General features: G+C 42.2%; 2 protein-coding genes and 1 long non-coding RNA gene across 3 annotated transcripts; 1 reads left to right on the forward strand and 2 right to left on the reverse strand.

Annotated features, from left to right (window-relative positions):
- The first annotated feature begins 1,100 nt into the window (after positions 1-1,100).
- On the forward strand, positions 1,101-9,500 carry map1lc3a (microtubule-associated protein 1 light chain 3 alpha). Its single transcript, XM_079265616.1, has 4 exons — positions 1,101-1,275; positions 3,511-3,566; positions 4,640-4,746; positions 6,981-9,500. The coding sequence occupies exons 1-4, from the start codon at positions 1,236-1,238 to the stop codon at positions 7,141-7,143; spliced, it is 366 nt and encodes a 121-aa protein (XP_079121742.1). The 5' UTR covers positions 1,101-1,235; the 3' UTR covers positions 7,144-9,500.
- LOC306775297 lies at positions 5,437-7,090 on the reverse strand. The gene is made up of 3 exons (XR_013771870.1): positions 6,971-7,090; positions 6,647-6,716; positions 5,437-6,348 (listed from the first exon to the last, which is right to left on the reverse strand). It is a non-coding gene; the product is annotated as an uncharacterized lncRNA (long non-coding RNA).
- Positions 9,501-9,604: 104 nt separating the features above from the next.
- eif6 (eukaryotic translation initiation factor 6) lies at positions 9,605-15,697 on the reverse strand. Its single transcript, XM_079265615.1, has 7 exons — positions 15,632-15,697; positions 14,054-14,193; positions 12,274-12,359; positions 11,896-12,071; positions 11,512-11,688; positions 11,071-11,255; positions 9,605-10,467 (listed from the first exon to the last, which is right to left on the reverse strand). The coding sequence occupies exons 2-7, from the start codon at positions 14,158-14,160 to the stop codon at positions 10,458-10,460; spliced, it is 741 nt and encodes a 246-aa protein (XP_079121741.1). The 5' UTR covers positions 14,161-14,193; positions 15,632-15,697; the 3' UTR covers positions 9,605-10,457.
- Positions 15,698-17,518: the final 1,821 nt, after the last annotated feature.

Genomic DNA, 17,518 nt, shown 5'->3' on the forward strand with positions numbered 1-17,518 from the left:
AGTCAAGAAACAAATAGAAACATTCACAACACAAATATAAAAATATCATGAAATATGGACACTATATCTATTGTAAAAACAATTCCTATAAAATGAGAAAAAACATGTTTCAAGTGTGTTCAGCTGTAAAATGAAACGCAGCATCAGCGTTATTATAAACAAAAACAGGTTTGACAAGCGGGCAGAAGTCTTGCATCATTTCCTGTCAGTAAATGACTCAGCACTGAAGGTCCAATAAGAATAAAGTCTACATTAATGTTTTACTAAATATATATCCAACAAATCTGTATTTCTCAAAATTCTCAGATGTTGAAAACAAATGTAATTTTTGCAATAATGAACCAGAATCTTTCATGCATTTATTCTACTATTGTATACATTCAGTTACTTGTTGGACTTCAATGAAACATCAAATATTGTGTTAAACTAACAACATCTAAATCGAGTGTAAACATATACATAATAATACACATAATCATAATATTAATTTTTTTAAAGGGTTCTCAAAAGGCACTGATAATGATAAATATACATAAAAAGTAAACTCCCAATTTCACCAGATATTTATGCAAATTTAAATATGATATTAAGACTTTCATACTTGTAAAAAAACAATATAAATTATAATAATAATAAAACTGTAAAACTGTGCAGTCAACTCCTTAATATAATGTATGTTTTTACATTATTATTATGTTATATTATTAAAGTACATTCCTCCCTATTCTGTTTTTGTATACTAATTATTAAGACACTAATTATTATGATTATTGTCATTATTATTATTATTCTAATTTGACGTTATTTAAATGAATGTTCTTATTTCTCTGTACCGTTATGTGAGTACATGTTTGTATATTTTAATGTTATACTATTTTTTAAAGCGCTGAATTGCTTATATATGAAATACATAAACATTATTTTATAGCTTCAATGGTCAAACTGTCGTAATTAAAGTGACAGTGTTAATAAAGGTGTAACACAGACGCTCAGAGACTAACTGGTGAACGGCCCCTTTAAATCCAGCGGATGACCTTCTGCGCCTCGGTTTTTACTTTGCTTTGTTTGTTCCGGAGCTTCAGACTGAGACCAGAGAGAGAGAGAGAGAGACAGAGAGACAGAGAGACAGAGAGACAGAGAGACAGAGAGAGACGACCAGACACTCAACAGAACGTTATAAAGCAGCTATACTGCACAATTAACTAGTTTATAACTGTGTAATAACGCCGACAGAGATGCCGTCCGACAGACCCTTCAAACAAAGGAGGACATTTGGTAAGAAAAACCACCTCAGAGGTGGCGTTTTGTTTTAAGCTAGCTAAGCTAGATAGCATGCTGGGTAGTTAGCCGGCTAGCTAGCCACCTAGCATGTCTGTTGACAAGTGTAGTTACATGGTGTTTACTTGTGTGTTGTGTTTGTTGTAGCCGTTACAAAGCTATGTTTGTACAGATCAGATTGTTAACAACATGGGATAGAAGCTCAAGAAGTTAAGTCGCGAAAAGAGTAGTTTTTTTGGTGCTAAAATATGTTAAATATCAGATAAATGACAGTATGTGTTGTCCTGTTGTTGATCTCTTTTGGCTGCTAATGTAAAAGCCTCTGGGTCACTGTCACATTAGCCTTGAGGCTACTAAGGCCATAACCAGCTTGTTCTGGGTAAGCTAGCTGGGCTATGCTATGCTAGCAGTAGTGTTTGCTTTAAAAGGAAAACAAGTTGTGCTGACACATTATCTCGGTACACGTGTTGACTGATTCATGTTGTAACTTGATGCTGAACGAGGCCCCTCCGCTGTGCAGGAGGAGCTCACACGCTCTGTTGCATAATCTGCTTATTCACAGAAACGAGGGCTAAGAATGTGTTGTTGTGTTCGGTTATAACCTGTTTATAAAGTCCCCTCAGGCTACACACCAGAGATGATCATAATGGTTTATAGGGATTATCTAGACCAGTGCTGCGGCTGTTGACCTGTTTCCCTTCTGTGTCACATTGACACACATCACCAGGGTATTGCGTAACAAAGAAACAGATGCCATGTTAACTAGTTGGATTGTTCAGTTTAATATTAGTAGTTGAAAGTATGCTGTAAACAAGGGGTTGTCAGGCCTGTTTAAAGCTTAATACACCGTTACACACTGTTAGGACGCGGGATGAGTCTGAACCTAAAGTATGCTATTCCCTTTGTGATTATAAGCAGGAGTAAAAGAGCCGGTAATGAAAGAAGTACTTTTTAAAAGAAGCAGATACTCAAGAAATGACCAGGACATTGACTGTTTTGATGCAAAGCCAGAAAGAGAATTGGATTATGTAATTTGTGATAGCTTTTAAATTAGATCTAGCCTGAACCAACGGTATCTTTAGATGCATATTCTAACACGTCGACTCTTCCCTCAGCCTAAAACAAAGAGTCCTTTCACCGTCGCTCCTCAAAACCTGAGCTCTGAACCCGGCCGGGGATTTGAGTTTAAACAAGCAGCTCATGTTTCCTGAAATGCGTCTTTTCTTGCAGAGAGTCTGTTGTGAACGAGCGAGGAGGTTGAAAACATTACAAAGTGAAAGAGACTAAAGCTGCAGAAGAAAAGAGATGTTGACGAACAAATGACATGCAAAGTGATAGACATGTAAATGAAGTTCACACAGAGAATGAAGACATTCATTTGTAACACAGTTAAGCCAGTAAAATAATAACAGTTAAAGTTATAAAGACACAATATGTAGATTTATGATGTAGGAGCTAGAGTCTCTGGCCACCGCACCATTGGAGAGATTCTGGATTCAATTAAAGACGGTTCTTGACTCAATGAGTAGAACGCGTGCCGTTATCTTCTGACTGTTCACACCGTGACTCTGCTGGTGAAACATCACTGAGCGTGAGCTCTTCATCGTCTCACATCAACTCAAAATCAATGACTTTTATCTGCCGGCTCAGCCGTCATTCGTTCATCTCAACGTTCAGTTTGTCACGTCCTGTTCTGACAGAAACAAAACTCAGCGCCAGAACTTCATGAATTAATCACGAGCAAGGATTATTGTTTATTTACGTGACCCATATGCTTTTGTTTTCTTTAGGCTAAAATTAGTCTTTTCCCCCCCGAGGGAGAATATCACATGAAACTAAACTACAAACCCTCGGCTTAGTGTCTGGCTCACACGTTTATTTGAGTATTTATCGCTTTATTTCAGTGCGTTTCTGTCCTGAACTATTCAGGCTACCTAACTTTCTCCGTTGTAAATGTGCTTTGATTAAATTGGATTCAATTTGAGAAAAATAACTACAAATAGTGACGTGATTTTACAGGATTCTCCTCAAACAGAAGTCCTAAATCGTACATTCAGTGTTTGTTTGTTCTGTCTCTAAACGGAGAGTAGAGTAAGAATACATTCCTCATCCTGAGCTAAAGTAAGCAGAACCAGACTGTACGTCACAGCTTCGTGTCCGGTAAAGATGAGTTCTATTTTCATTTAAATGTGAGCTCCTTGTTGATGAACTCTCGTCTTTTGTTGCCCACAGCTGACCGGTGCAAAGAGGTCCAGCAGATCCGGGATCAGCACCCCAACAAGATCCCCGTAAGCTGCTGATTCCAACACAGCGCTGTGACGACGCAGACGCTGGAGATCAATATTCAGATTAAAGTTCATTTATGTTCATGTACATGTGCCGTAGTCGAGCCTCCTGAGTGACACGTAGCGCTCGTTACTGAGGCAAAAGTATTCAGTCTCACATGTGAGATCAGTTTATTAGTTTATGAGATATACGAGTTCAATATCGACCGTGTTATAATTATCAAATATTAGTCTCTTTGTCCTTCCGGATGTTAAGACGAGGGTTTGATTCTACCGCTTTAATCTGTAATAAAGTCTCATTCACGCTGTCGTGACATATCAGTACTTTGACATTTTGCTTATTGACTTTCTGGCGGAAAGATAAATTACATTTAATGCACTCGTTTATGTATTTATTCTGAATTGTATGCATTCATCTGATAGGAACAGAGCACGTTAATGAACATGAGTACAACATAAAGATGTAAACACGCCCGAGTTAGCATTCATACTAATGTTCATCCGTAGTCCCTCAGCGGGAACAAGAACATTACAGGTGACTAGATACAGATAATAATGTGAAATACACACGTAGACAGGACAAAGATACATTATACTACAAGTCAGACTGTGTGCAGTAAATATACAGCTACCGGGTAGCTGTATATAGATAAATACATATATATATAATACATAAAGACTGCAAACAGAGATCGTGGTTCTATCAAAGGATGATGAAATAGACCCGTCAGCACTCATGTGTTTGATCACAATGACAACCTTTTATTTGACTGTTCGTACTGCATCTGCCCGAACAGAGCGCCGCTGTGATGAAGCATGCGTTCATGTAGGATTCACTGCTTCATCACAGCGTCACTCACAGAGCGCCGTTGTGATGAAGCATGCGTTCATGTAGGATTCACTGCTTCATCACAGCATCACTCACAGAGCGCCGCTGTGATGAAGCATGCGTTCATGTAGGATTCACTGCTTCATCACAGCATCACTCACAGAGCGCCGCTGTGATGAAGCATGCGTTCATGTAGGATTCACTGCTTCATCACAGCATCACTCACAGAGCGCCGTGTTCGCTGCAGGTGATCATCGAGAGATACAAGGGAGAGAAGCAGCTGCCGGTCCTGGACAAAACCAAGTTCCTGGTACCGGACCACGTCAACATGAGCGAGCTGGTCAAGATCATCAGGTACACACACACACACACACACACACACACAGGTACACACACACACACACACACGGGTACACACACATATACACCCACACACACAGGTACACACACACACACACACACAGGTACACACACACACACACAGGTACACACACATATACACCCACACACACAGGTACACACACACACAGGTACACACACACAGGTACACACACATATACACCCACACACAGGTACACACACACACAGGTACACACACACACACACACAGGTACACACACACACACACAGGTACACACACACACACACACACAGGTACACACACATATACACCCACACACACAGGTACACACACACACACACACATATACACACACACAGGTACACACACACACACACACAGGTACACACACATATACACCCACACACACAGGTACACACACATACACACACACACACACACACAGGTACACACACACACAGGTACACACACACACACAGGTACACACACAGGTACACAGGTACACACACACACACACACACAGGTACACACACACACAGGTACACACACACAGGTACATACACACACACACACACACACAGGTACACACACACACACAGGTACATACACACACACACACACACACAGGTACACACACACACACACACAGGTACACACACGTTTATTGAATATTTCTTCTGGTTTTTGGATGATTTGTCGGACAAAAGAAGCACTTTGATGAACGTTGTCTTCTGGATCAATGACTTTGTGTCTGCTGAAAGTATCTGTTAGTTTCCATAGCATGAAATGGAACGAGACGTTGTTGACAGGTTGTAGTCTTTATGTCGTGATCCTCGAGAGGAAACGAGTCTCTCGGCTGAAGTTACGTAGTAAAAGGTCTGCTGGGTACTTTAAACAGGAGCTTCAGAGCTTCTGTGTCACTCGTCAGATCACCTCTAACTGCAGAACAGCAACATACACGAGGCCGGCAGTGATGAGCCTTGATGTCGTAAAGGTTCTCTCTGGGTTAAAACCTGTTCATGCCTCTATATTCATCACACTCACCACTAAAAGGTGCATGATGGTGAATATAAATGCACATTAAACACACAGCTGTGTGACACGTGAGAACCTCAACAAACTTCCCCTCGGTGTGTTTAGTGGACAAACTCACCGGCTGACACCTCACGTTCTCTGCATGTTGGTCACCGTGTTCTCCAGCAGTGTTCTCCTGCAGTGTTCTCCACCAGTGTTCTCCAGCAGTGTTCTCCAGCTTCCATTCACACGTTCCATAAGATCTAAACTCTCATATCTTACAGAGAACATGCAGAGATATATTCAGCTTTTTACTCTGAGCTCACAAACAGGAAGAAGATGGAAGAATGCTGCTCTCCTATTGGTCACAGCCTCTTAATCCCTGCTCACTCATTGGTCTGTGATTCTGTCGATGTCACTTCCTCAAAACAACAGAGTACCAACGGGGCTTTCAGTTTGGCAAACGTAGCTCCTCTTCCTCGCCTCGTAGCCCCTCCTCGCCATGTGGCCCCTCCCCCTCACCTCGTAGCTCCTCCCACCAGAGATGCGTGGCGAGGAGTCAGATAGACATTCAGTCTGATCTTAAATAAGAAACAGTAATAAGAAGATCAGAACACTGAAAGACGACTGACTGTAATATTGTTCTGGGAACGATAAACATGAGAAGAGGAAGCAAAGAGAAGTCTTTGGACACATTCCACATTCTGAGAATCTTCTACAAGGTTTCTACTTTATGAATGAAGATGAACAATAAGCCTGTGTCGTTCCTGTTTCCACGGCTTCTTCTAATACACATTAGTAGAAACCATAACACATTCATATTAATAACATTAGAGAAAAGCTCTGCGGCTCCTTTTACGTCCCGTCAGATCAACTTACAGATCAATAAAAAGGATCCGCGTTGAAAGAGGTTTCCTGCCCTAACGGAGGCTGGACCGCCATCGAGAGGCTGGTCACGGACCGGAAGAGCAGAGGGAGGGAGGAAGGGAGGTACAATGAGCAGAAAATCAGTTCTTCTGAACACTTAGACGTCAGAAAACTGGATACAAACTGTGATTCTTTAGAGCCAGTGATGCCTTTACTGTTATCATTGCATCCTTCCATTTTTAAGGAGGGAGGAGGAGGAGGAGGGGGGAAAGAAGGAAGGAGGAGAAGGAAAGGAGGACGGGAGGGAGGAGGATGTTATAATTCAATTTGTCTCACCCCCCCTCAGGCGTCGGCTGCAGCTGAACCCCACTCAGGCCTTCTTCCTGCTGGTCAACCAGCATAGCATGGTGTCCGTGTCCACGCCCATCTCTGAGATCTACGAGCAGGAGAGAGACGAGGACGGCTTCCTCTACATGGTCTACGCCTCGCAGGAGACCTTCGGCTGCTAGGGAGGATGTGGGGGGGGGGGGGGGGGGGCATCTTCAGGTGCTGGGAGAAGAGGGGAGAAAAGAGAGAGAGAGGCAGATGGTGGACCAAACTCCACCATCCTGTTGCATTGCAGGCCCAGGTAGCAGCACCCCGTCATGTGACTCCTCCCCCTCTCTCGCCGTAGCCCCGCCCCCTCTTGTTATTGGTCAGTACAACACTATTAACCCACAGGACGTCCCGTGTGAGTCGCTCTCCTGTCCTCACCGTTTAGAAGTCAGACTCATACCTGATTTGATTTTCTCTCCTCTCTCTTATTTTGGTCCCACGTAGAAAATAAATGGTGGGATAAAACCAACCAATGGGAGAGTTTGACAAACCGCTCATGCTTAAAAAACAACAAAAAACAGACATATGTATGTGTGTGTGTGTGTGTGTGTGTGCGTGTGTGTGCGTGTGTGTGTAAACTTGAAACCAGGTCAAGAGTCCGGTGATGTCATGAGAAGCTGATGATGTCACTGATGTCTGATCTGTATTCTCTAACAGCAGTGAAGCCAGACGACAGGTCGGCAGTGATTGTTCTTTTTATTTTGTAGTCATCCTCTTGAGTTGTAGTTTGTGTTACGTTCTCTGTTTGTTTGAATCATTCTTGAACACGTCAGCCTGAAGCTAGCCCAGAAGCTAATCAGGCTAACAAAAACATGACTGTAGTACTCTGAAATCTACAGTCATTTCACATGTGCAATACACCCCCCCCCCCCCCCCCCCCTGCTCCGGCACAGAAGGGAAGTTAGCATTAGCATTAGCATCACCAACCACAGGTAGGTCAACAGCATGCTAACAGACTGAAGTCTTTTTGCCCTGTCAGCACAAATGATGCTCACCTGCAACACAGCCCCCCCCCCCCCCCGGACATTTAACCACGCCTACATTTAATGTCATAAACCAATCAGGTGAAGCCGGTTTAAAGGTCCATCCAGTAGATTTCAGATCGTGGAAACGCGACAGACGCTAGCTTGGTTTTTCTTAAAGGGCCAGCGTTTAGATTTAGGGATTACTATGTGAACTAGGTTTTAATGGTTCGTATTTCAGTAGAATGAGCCCTTTATATCTACAGAGGGAGCGAGTCCTCCATGTTTCTACGGCAGCCCAGAAGGGACAAACCAAACTCCAGTTTTTATGTCACTCAGAGGCCACCGTAGTTCTCTACGAGTACCCTGCTAGATTCAAGGCCTGGAGACGTTTTGCAAACATAAATAAACCGACAGTTTTAATAAAGCTGTGGAAATTAGCTTCATAAAAATGTGCAAACTAGAGAATGTGTTCAGTTAAAAATCTACACCGGTGAAACCAAACTTTAATGTTCTTATTTTTGATTTATAAACGTCTCAGAGAAAGTAGGACCACGAAAATGTCGCTTTAAGTCTGAAGATTCCACTCAATCCTCGACACTGGCCCTTTAAGAGTAACATTAGAAACACACACATGTAAGAATATGATGAATCTGACACTGCTGGTGAGGATCATCATCACCGGAGGACAGAAAGTCATCAAATCCCAGTAAAGCGTTTTTTAATTATTGCCCAGCGTTTTTTAATTATTGCCCAGCTGCTCTCGTGTGATTGGTCCACCGTGAGATGACTCCGCCCCCTCGTGTTGCACAGCTTGTAATAAAACGTAAAAAATTAGGCATGGTTAAAAAATGTATTAAATGTCTGAAATGAATGAGCTTCTTTTGCACATAAATGAATAGACATTAAAGAGTTTCTGAATGACGAGTGTCTATGACCACGTTCTGTATTCGTCTGCTTCGTTTGAGACTCAATGGACAGAAACGGTCGTGATGCACTACAAACCTGCATGTTTTTACTTTTACTTTGTATAAATGTTTATTGATTTTACGCAATAGATATAATTGTATTATTTGATTTAGATTGAAAAAAGTAATTTTAGATGTTTCCCGAAACCAAAAACTGAAAACAAGTGTGTTTAATAAGAGCTGTGTGCGTGCACACGATGGTATAATCGAGCTGTAGTTCTGTGGCTTCCTGTATATAAACGCATCGATGCAACATCTGTCCCAGCAGTTGCCAATAAATGAAAAAAAGTTGCCTTTAAAATGTGTCTCATTGTGTGTTCATGTAAAGTCTCTTCATTAAACAATGTTCTGTTCACCAGCAGGGGGCGCTGCAGACCTCCACACACAAACACTTCATAGCGAGTTAAAGTCTAAAACAAAGTTTAAACACATCAGCTAAATGTACTAAAAGTATCAAATGTACTCCTGTGACCGATGTATTACTATACATGAAGTACTTTAATCAGATAGTTTAGTCCAGAGGGTCCCAACATAAGGGCCGGGCCCCTCCGGAGGGTCGCCAGAAAAGATTAACGGAAGAGAAGAAGTTCTGATACAATAATCTGTTCTCAGTTTATGGACATATATATATGAATACTGCATCATCTGACCTTTTAGGCTTTGAACACTTATTTTATTGGGTTTATTTAAACGTTATCTCTTTGACGGCAGCAGAAACGTTTCTCACATAAAAACACAGAAGACTTCAAAATAAAAGTTTAGAGGAAATCCAGCTGGTTTCATCTTAAACTTCTTTATGAACAATATCTCCTGAAATATCGAGGAATGTAAAGCAGCATGAACATAAGTTCCTCATACGAGTACGACCCTGCGACTCATGGTGAAGCTACAAAGAACACGGAGATAAAAAGAGACGATTTATTTTATTTTACACGACAGACGAAGACGTCCGGTTGGTTCACAAACGGACGCATCACTCGAGCTGTTCATGAAGCTTCTCTACAACGCGTCAGTAACGTCCTTACTTCCTGTCTGATCTGTGAGTGATGATGTCATGAACACGTTGGTGCGGTTCATCGTGCGTCCTGGCTGACTTTAGCTTTACGTTGATGGAGGCACAGACACAAACAGGATTTCTAATATCTTTCCTCACAGCAGCGTCACTTTTGTCCAAACTGGGAGGAGCTTCTCATTTCGACCGGTTTGGTTAAAAGGGTTTTCATTAGTGCCACAAACGCTGACACATCAGATTCTCAGAGAGATTTAAACGTCTCAACAACAGTCGCTCCTTTAAAGAACTCTGCAAACGGATCTTTGACCTTCAGAAAAGATGATTTTAAACAAAAACGAGGAAATGTTTTCAGACAGAATAAACCAAATGCTGCAAACAACAAGAAGGAAAAGGTAGAAATCATGGCAGCAGGTGTGAGTGAGGGAGACGTCTGCAGAGAAACGAGGTGGAGCAGCTCGTGAGGCCGTCTGATCCTCAGACCTTCAGGAAACGGCTGACGAGGCGCTTTACGCCATGCTGACGAGAAACAGAAGAGAAGTTTAAAATCACAGAAGTTACTGAAGCTGTTCTCAGGTTAAACCAGAGAGTCTGTTCACGAAGTGGAATACGGCCGAGGAACAGGAAGTGACCACATCTGGACTGAGGAGGAGTGACGTAGAGACCTGTCAATCAGCGTGTAGCCCCGCCCTAAAGCATCCCCTGCTTTATGGTCTGTGTGACTCTAAATGGACCATAATGTACTAAATGAACATCATGCTGTATTGAAGAAGACTTGAAACTAGAGATTGAGACATGAACTCATGTTTACAATGTTTACTGAGGGAATAAATCAAGAGAGAAGTAGAGTCATTTTCTATAGACTTCTATACAACCAGAGGAGTCGCCCCCTGGTGGACAAAATATCAACTAAACGAAGTCCAGTGAGACGTAACTTTAGTTACAAGAAAACAAGTTAAACTGAGCTGCAAACAGATCGAGTGAACAGATGGAAGTGTGTGTGTGTGAGATGAAGTGTTAATGAGTCAGTCTGTTGAGTGTTACGATCTGTGTGTAAACAGGAAGTAGAGACTCTGTGTCTCCAGGTGTGACCGATGAAGAGGAGGATGAGGAGCGTCTCACCTGTCGATCAGAGAGTCCCTCATGCTGGTGGCGATGGCGGACGGCTGAGCAGAGTCGCTGAGCCTGAAGACGCTCTCGATGACGGACAGCTCGGTGCTCGTGGTGTCCAGACCGCAGAACGCACACCAGTCGTTGACCACCATCCCGCCAGCGATGAGCTCACTGCCCCGGTTCACCGTGCCGGCCTGGACAGGAAGTCAGCTTTAGGGTTAACTCACACACAGACGGTATTACTACATATATATAAATAAATAAATATATATATATATAAATAAATAAATAAATATAAATATATATATATATATATATAAATAAAGGGTCTGAGGTGACGGACTGTCAGTGATGAAGACTTCTGGTGAAAGCTAGCGTCATGAAGAGTGTCTCGTTTGGATCTTATTTGTTTTAATCCAGCGTACTCTGATTGGTGGATCATGAACTCACCACCAGAGGGACCTGCAGCAGAGACGACAGCTCGTCCTGGTCCTCTATGGACGTCTTCGGGTGGACCAGGCCGCCCTGGTTGCTGAACGCGCTGTAGGAGCCGACCAGGACCTGCTCAGCTACCGTCTGACGGAAAACCTCCACCTTCATGGTGTCAGCGAGGATCTCCTCCGTCTCCTGAGGGGGGGGGGGGGGGGGGGGGGGGGGGGGGGGGGGCAGAGAGCGAGAGGTTAATAAGGAACCGAACCAACAAGCAGCAAAGACGAGTACTCGTATGGATACAACGGTTGAGGGTTTGATATCCTCCGTAGTTCAGACTCTGACTCCACAGATAACTTATTGGTATTATAACAGTGTGTGTGTGTGTGTGTGTGTGTGTCTCACCCGGTCGAGGTCGGGGTGGACCAGAGCCACGTAGTCGTTGCAGGCGATGACGTTGCCGAGAGCAGACAGCCGCTCCTCCACCCTCTGGATCCTCACGGCGTCTGGGAGGCAGTTCTTGATGTGCTGCAGCTCCTGGTCCGTGGTGTTGTTGGGCACCATGAGGCCGTGACGGTTACCTGAGGAGCAGCAACACACACTTACACACACTCGTCGGGGTCGATACGTCACGTTAATGCAGCTGTTAGTTCACGTTGGATGAGGAGATGAGGAAAGGAGACAAAGTGAGGAAAGATTCAATTCAAAAGATGAAAGAAAAGTGTTGTTGTAAAGGATCGGTGTGTGTGTGTGTGTGTGTGTGTGTGTGACATCACTCCTCACCCACACACATCCTCCCGATGATGCGACAGCCTGCGATGGAGGCGTGGACCACCGGGATGGTTTCGGACAGCTCCCCCTCGAACACACTGCATCACAAACACACACGGTCACTTCCTGTTCTCCGGCGAGTCGATCGGCGCTCACAGGAAGCCTCACAGGTTCATTCAGCCGTAAACAGGAAGCTGCTGAATGTCGAGTCGGACCCTCGTGATCGTGTGAATGAAGTGACGTCTGCGGTGTTCGTTCACCGGTGAAGAAGGAAACTTCAAGTTGCTTTGGTTCGACTGCTTTAATTCTTACTGAGATGTTGCCGTTGCTTAATGTTCGTTACATTAATTAAAGGTACATTACCTGCAATTAAAGTGTTGGAGATGATTTCTAAAATAAGTATTCTGTATGTTTGCTGACTGACAATAATATAAAGCACAAGAACAACAATGCTTATAGAGCGGGAACATTACTGATGTCAATATTCGGGATTAAAACTTTAACAACCGTAAGTTTGACGTTTCTGTAATTCTTTGGCAAACAAACATTCATAACAATAATAATTCACATTAAGCAGATTCATCATCTCACTCTAAATATGAATGATTGTCTCGTGCTAGTCTGTAATAAAACATCTTTCAGTTCTGTGTTCAGTTCATTCTTTGGTTGAGAGACTTTAAAACATCCTGAGAGTCGATAATGTGAAGATCTTAGTCTGAATGATGGAGGTCGGACATTAAATATGTCTAAGACGCATTTATAACTTACAATCATTGTAAGAACAATGAGTTTGTGAGAATAAACACGACAAAGCTACAACCTGTTTGTTCACATCAGAGAAACTGAACCGGTCCAAAGTTCCACCTGTAACATTAATAACTGATCAACAATAAACTGTTCCAACAGATTAAAACAGAACCAGATGTTTTATTTACACGTGAAATAGTTTGAATGACTTGATTTAAACGGATTAGTTCAACAGTTCTAACTCTGGACCAACCTTCTGTTCCTACTGTGAAGAGAGAAGAAGGAGGAGGAGGAGGAGGAGGAGGAGGAGGAGGAGGAGGAGGAGGAGGAGGAGGAGGAGGAGGAGGAGGAGGAGGAGGAGGAGGAGGAGGAGAGCTTTGATGAACTTAACTACAGCTCTAAACTGTTTTATTGTGAAACAGGAAGTTGTTCATAGGGTTCGGGGATACGGCCAAAAATCTTCCATCCTGACAAAGATAAATTCATATCTCGATAAGACACAGAACGATGTAGCATGTTTCAATAAATATATATTTCATATGAACAACATGGTAAAGCCTGTTTATTATACATTTAGCGTGAATTGAATAGTTCTCTTGTATCGAGACCTTTAGCTCTTCAGGTTCCTTTTAGTTCTGCTCACGTTTCGATGCTAAACTTCCCGTTTCTTGGACTGATGCTGATGATTTATTCTCTTCTTATTCAGCTTGTTGCTCAGAAGATCTTTTGTCGGTTTGGTTGAACCGTCGCTCATCATTTTGTTCTCCATCCACCAAACTAAATAACATCGAATTCATTATTCTACAAACTAAAAGCATGAAAAGACCCGTCAGACGAACAGATTACTGACTTGTGTGTTCACGTGTACTTTTAACTTGACACACACACACACACACATCATCATCTCACATTCAGTAAAACTGCAGATTGATCTTTGATGACATCACAGCCGTTGAAGCTAACTTTAGCCTCCATGCTAACGTGACACAAACCGAGTGATCCAAATCAAACTACGTGTAATAAAACAGAAGTTCAACGTGTTCACCTGTAGAAGTTCTCCGAGCCGCCGACCGCCACCAGACAGTACGTGTTGGTCAGTTTGGCGAAACAGCCGATCTCATTGTTCTTCTCAAACGATGCTCTGACGGCCATGATGACGAAGAGGAGGAGGGTTAGCTTGTGATCCTGGAACAACAACACATGTTTTAATAAAAATAAACACACACGTGTTCACAGTCACGAGCCGCTAGGAGTCACGTTATATACGTTAGTGCTCATTAAATAATCACCAGTTTAGCGGCTTTGGTATTTGAGCCGGTGTGTGAGATGAACTGGTTTACGTTGGAGTGAGTGAGACAGATGTGTGGCCTTCAGGAGCCACGCCAAATAAACAGGAAATAAACACGTCGATCGCTTCTCCTCTTTCACAGTTTCTTATTAAAGAATATAAACGGAACAGTTTGCTGGAAAATCCACAACTCCTTAGTGAGGCTGTGGATGAGATTCAGAGGACACATAGGGAGGACACATGGGGAGGACACATGGGGAGGACACGACACAACGAGGACAGTTGGTGGTAGATGTCGATACCTGTTCAAAATACTATATATATATATATATATATATATATATATATATATATATATATATATATATATATATATATATACTGAGCTCAAACACTCGTACAGATGACGTTCAGCTGTGATCGACACAGATTAACTTGTGATACAACACTGTAGGTTCTCTCACATCGCTTATGTTTGATATTAGACTACAGACATTCATCTTTATCATCATAACGATATTCTACACTGTGCAGCTCACATTCATCCACGACCGTTCACTCTCGTTCTACACACAGGGTTCGTGTGTCTGGAGAAACATTACATGGAGGCTTGTTGCAGCATCCATTTAGGATTTAAACAGCATTACCACGAGACATTATCCATCTTCATTCCGAACATATCATCAGTAAACACAGAACTATGGACCCTGTTGGAGTCGACCCGCTGCTCGTGACGAACACATGAACATTCAGTGTCTTCTGACCTACCACAGAGAGAATGTGTTCATGTACTCACCGTGTAATATGATCATTATCACACAATATCACGACTCATCGTCATCATGCGTTTCCTTCTGTCACATTAACGTCAGTGCACGTAGATGTGATCACGGCCACGAGCTGCTTTTGTCACGACATACATGTTAGTGTTGGTGTTATTAAATAATATAAGAGTTTAACGGCCGTGATAGTTGAGCCGGGATACCAATGCTAGCCGGCTAGCTAGTTAGCTTTGACATTTAGCAGCTAGAGAAGAAAACGTGTCGCGTGTTTTAAAAACACATAGCTTTGGTCACGAGCTGCTGGTAATAACGTCATATACGTTAGTCTTAATTAATTAATACAATAGTTTAGCGGCTGTGACTACCAAGGCTAGCTGGTTAGCTAACGTTAGCTGGTTAGCTTTCAGAAGTTTATCGTTTAGCAGCCAGAGAGGAAAACGTGTTTTTATCAACACAAATATTATTCTTAATATACCGTGATGTGTTTACTACAGGCAGTTAGAGGTACTAATATGTACTATATATATATATCTAGATACATAGATACTATTACCTGAGTACGATCCTCTCAACATGCGTGGTGATTCCCTTCAATCACACGTGCTCACTTCCGTTTCTGGGTCAACGTGGTGACGTCGGACGTAGCACGTGGTTATGAAAAACACAATCCGGGCAGAGTGACGACATTAGAGTTTAATGTGAATTTAAAGAATATATTAACGTATACAAATTGTGAACTCTTTAAAGAACAATTATTTTCTGTTTACGCTTTTAGTTAGTTTATTTATCCCAATTCTATTTTTTGAATGAATTCATTTTAATTAATTTTGGTTTTTATCTGTACCATTATGTTGAGTACATGTCTGCAATGTATGCAACTTTAAATGTTTTTATTATTTTATCATTAATGAATAATAATGAATGAGTATTAATAACAATTCATGTTTTTTGAAAATAATGTAATAAAAACATGCAGCTCATCTGTTTTTATAAACAAAGATGTGTAGTTGTGTGCACAAGTTTATAGTTTAAAGAATATGTGCAATGTGCAGAGATGATACAATTTAGAGCCGTTTTAGTTTAATATTTGAAAAATTATTGATTATTACCCACAACACAAGTCATCTGTTTAAACTGTATTATGCATCATTTGTAGTTTCATTATTTTATGTTAATGCATGTTTAGCCTCATCCGATGCTCAGCGTGCGTGCGTGTGTCTGAGTGCACGTGAAAGGGGGGGACTTAAAAGAAGAAGAAGTCTCCAGACCGACTCCTCTTCTTCTTCTGTGAAAAACCTGCATGGCAACCGAGAGCGCGAGCGCGAGCTCGGCACCTCGTGCAGCACCTGGGAGAGAATCGGCCTCTCTGAGCCAATCACAGCGGCCGCTCCCGCGTGACGTCCTTGTTTGTTGACACTTTCATTAGCTCGCCACCTGCGTGACGTCACTGGGGAGGAGACAAAGAGCGTCAGAGCTCACAGAGAGGAGCAGAGGGCTCACTCCTCCTAATTTCTGTCAGCTCACATTCAACATCTGAAATTTGTTTTCCTTCTAAATGCCGAAAGTTTTAAATTATTAACACATTTATAGCAGATGCTATAGCATGTCGAACACAAATCACTTGGCTCAGTTAGCCATCATGCTAACTGGTTAGAAGTCTAACTGATAAACGTCTAATATTTACTCAGACAAGCAGCTCAAACGGGAGATTTATGATTTATTGGAAGTGTTTTCATGCCTCAGCGTCAGCGACAGGCATTATGTTTTTTCCAGGAACGCCAGGAGGGAATGTCTTCAAATCTGAAACAAACGCCAACCTGGACTCCACGATGAAGTGGTATGATTCTGGAGGTCAAAGGTCAAAGGTCACTGGGACGTCTCTTCTTATCTCACCAACGCGTTGAGGGAATTTCTTCAAATTCTGTGAACTCTACTTTAGCTATGACAAAGATAGGATTGCAGCAAATCATAACTATGTTATGTAACTTAAAAATAATAACATCAGACAAAGTCTTCAGGTGACAGGAGTAGAAACTAGTCATCTTCACATTTGTTGTGTTGTTGTTTCAGAATGATGAAGAACGTTGCAGAACCATTCTATAAAACACGATGTCGGCTCTACAGGATTAGCTTTTTTTACTTGACAACTTTCATGTTTTTCCCAAATGTTCAGATTTTTAGGCATTCCTTTGTGTCAGCTGAGTTGAGAAATAAAGCGTAGAGCTTTGTTGAGGAGGAAACTCGGGTGAACAGACTGAGTTCGAGGCGTTTAGCTCAATTCAAGCAATAAGGTTTATTTGTAACAGAAGTATTATGTCCAGCAGTTAAACGTGCATGGACCTAGAACATCTGCTCTGTAGGAGCAAATGAAACTAAAAGGCGCGTAAACAGAGTGCGCATGCGTTTGTGTAGGTTCTCCTTATGGAAGCCTATTGGTGAA

This window comes from Melanostigma gelatinosum, assembly GCF_949748355.1.
Source record: "Melanostigma gelatinosum genome assembly, chromosome: 3".
NCBI lineage: Eukaryota > Metazoa > Chordata > Actinopteri > Perciformes > Zoarcidae > Melanostigma > Melanostigma gelatinosum.

Bases quoted from the DNA above. Each gene is read 5' to 3' on its own strand.
- map1lc3a (XM_079265616.1), top strand. From the start codon at position 1,236: ATGCCGTCCGACAGACCCTTCAAACAAAGGAGGACATTTG. The intron at 3,567-4,639 runs GTAAGCTGCTGA...TGTTCGCTGCAG, and splicing joins AGCACCCCAACAAGATCCCC to GTGATCATCGAGAGATACAA. The intron at 4,747-6,980 runs GTACACACACAC...ACCCCCCCTCAG, and splicing joins GAGCTGGTCAAGATCATCAG to GCGTCGGCTGCAGCTGAACC.
- eif6 (XM_079265615.1), bottom strand. From the start codon at position 14,160: ATGGCCGTCAGAGCATCGTTTGAGAAGAACAATGAGATCGGCTGTTTC. The intron at 12,072-12,273 runs GTGAGGAGTGAT...GCTGCTCCTCAG, and splicing joins CATCGGGAGGATGTGTGTGG to GTAACCGTCACGGCCTCATG. The intron at 11,689-11,895 runs GTGAGACACACA...CCCCCCCCTCAG, and splicing joins TCCACCCCGACCTCGACCGG to GAGACGGAGGAGATCCTCGC.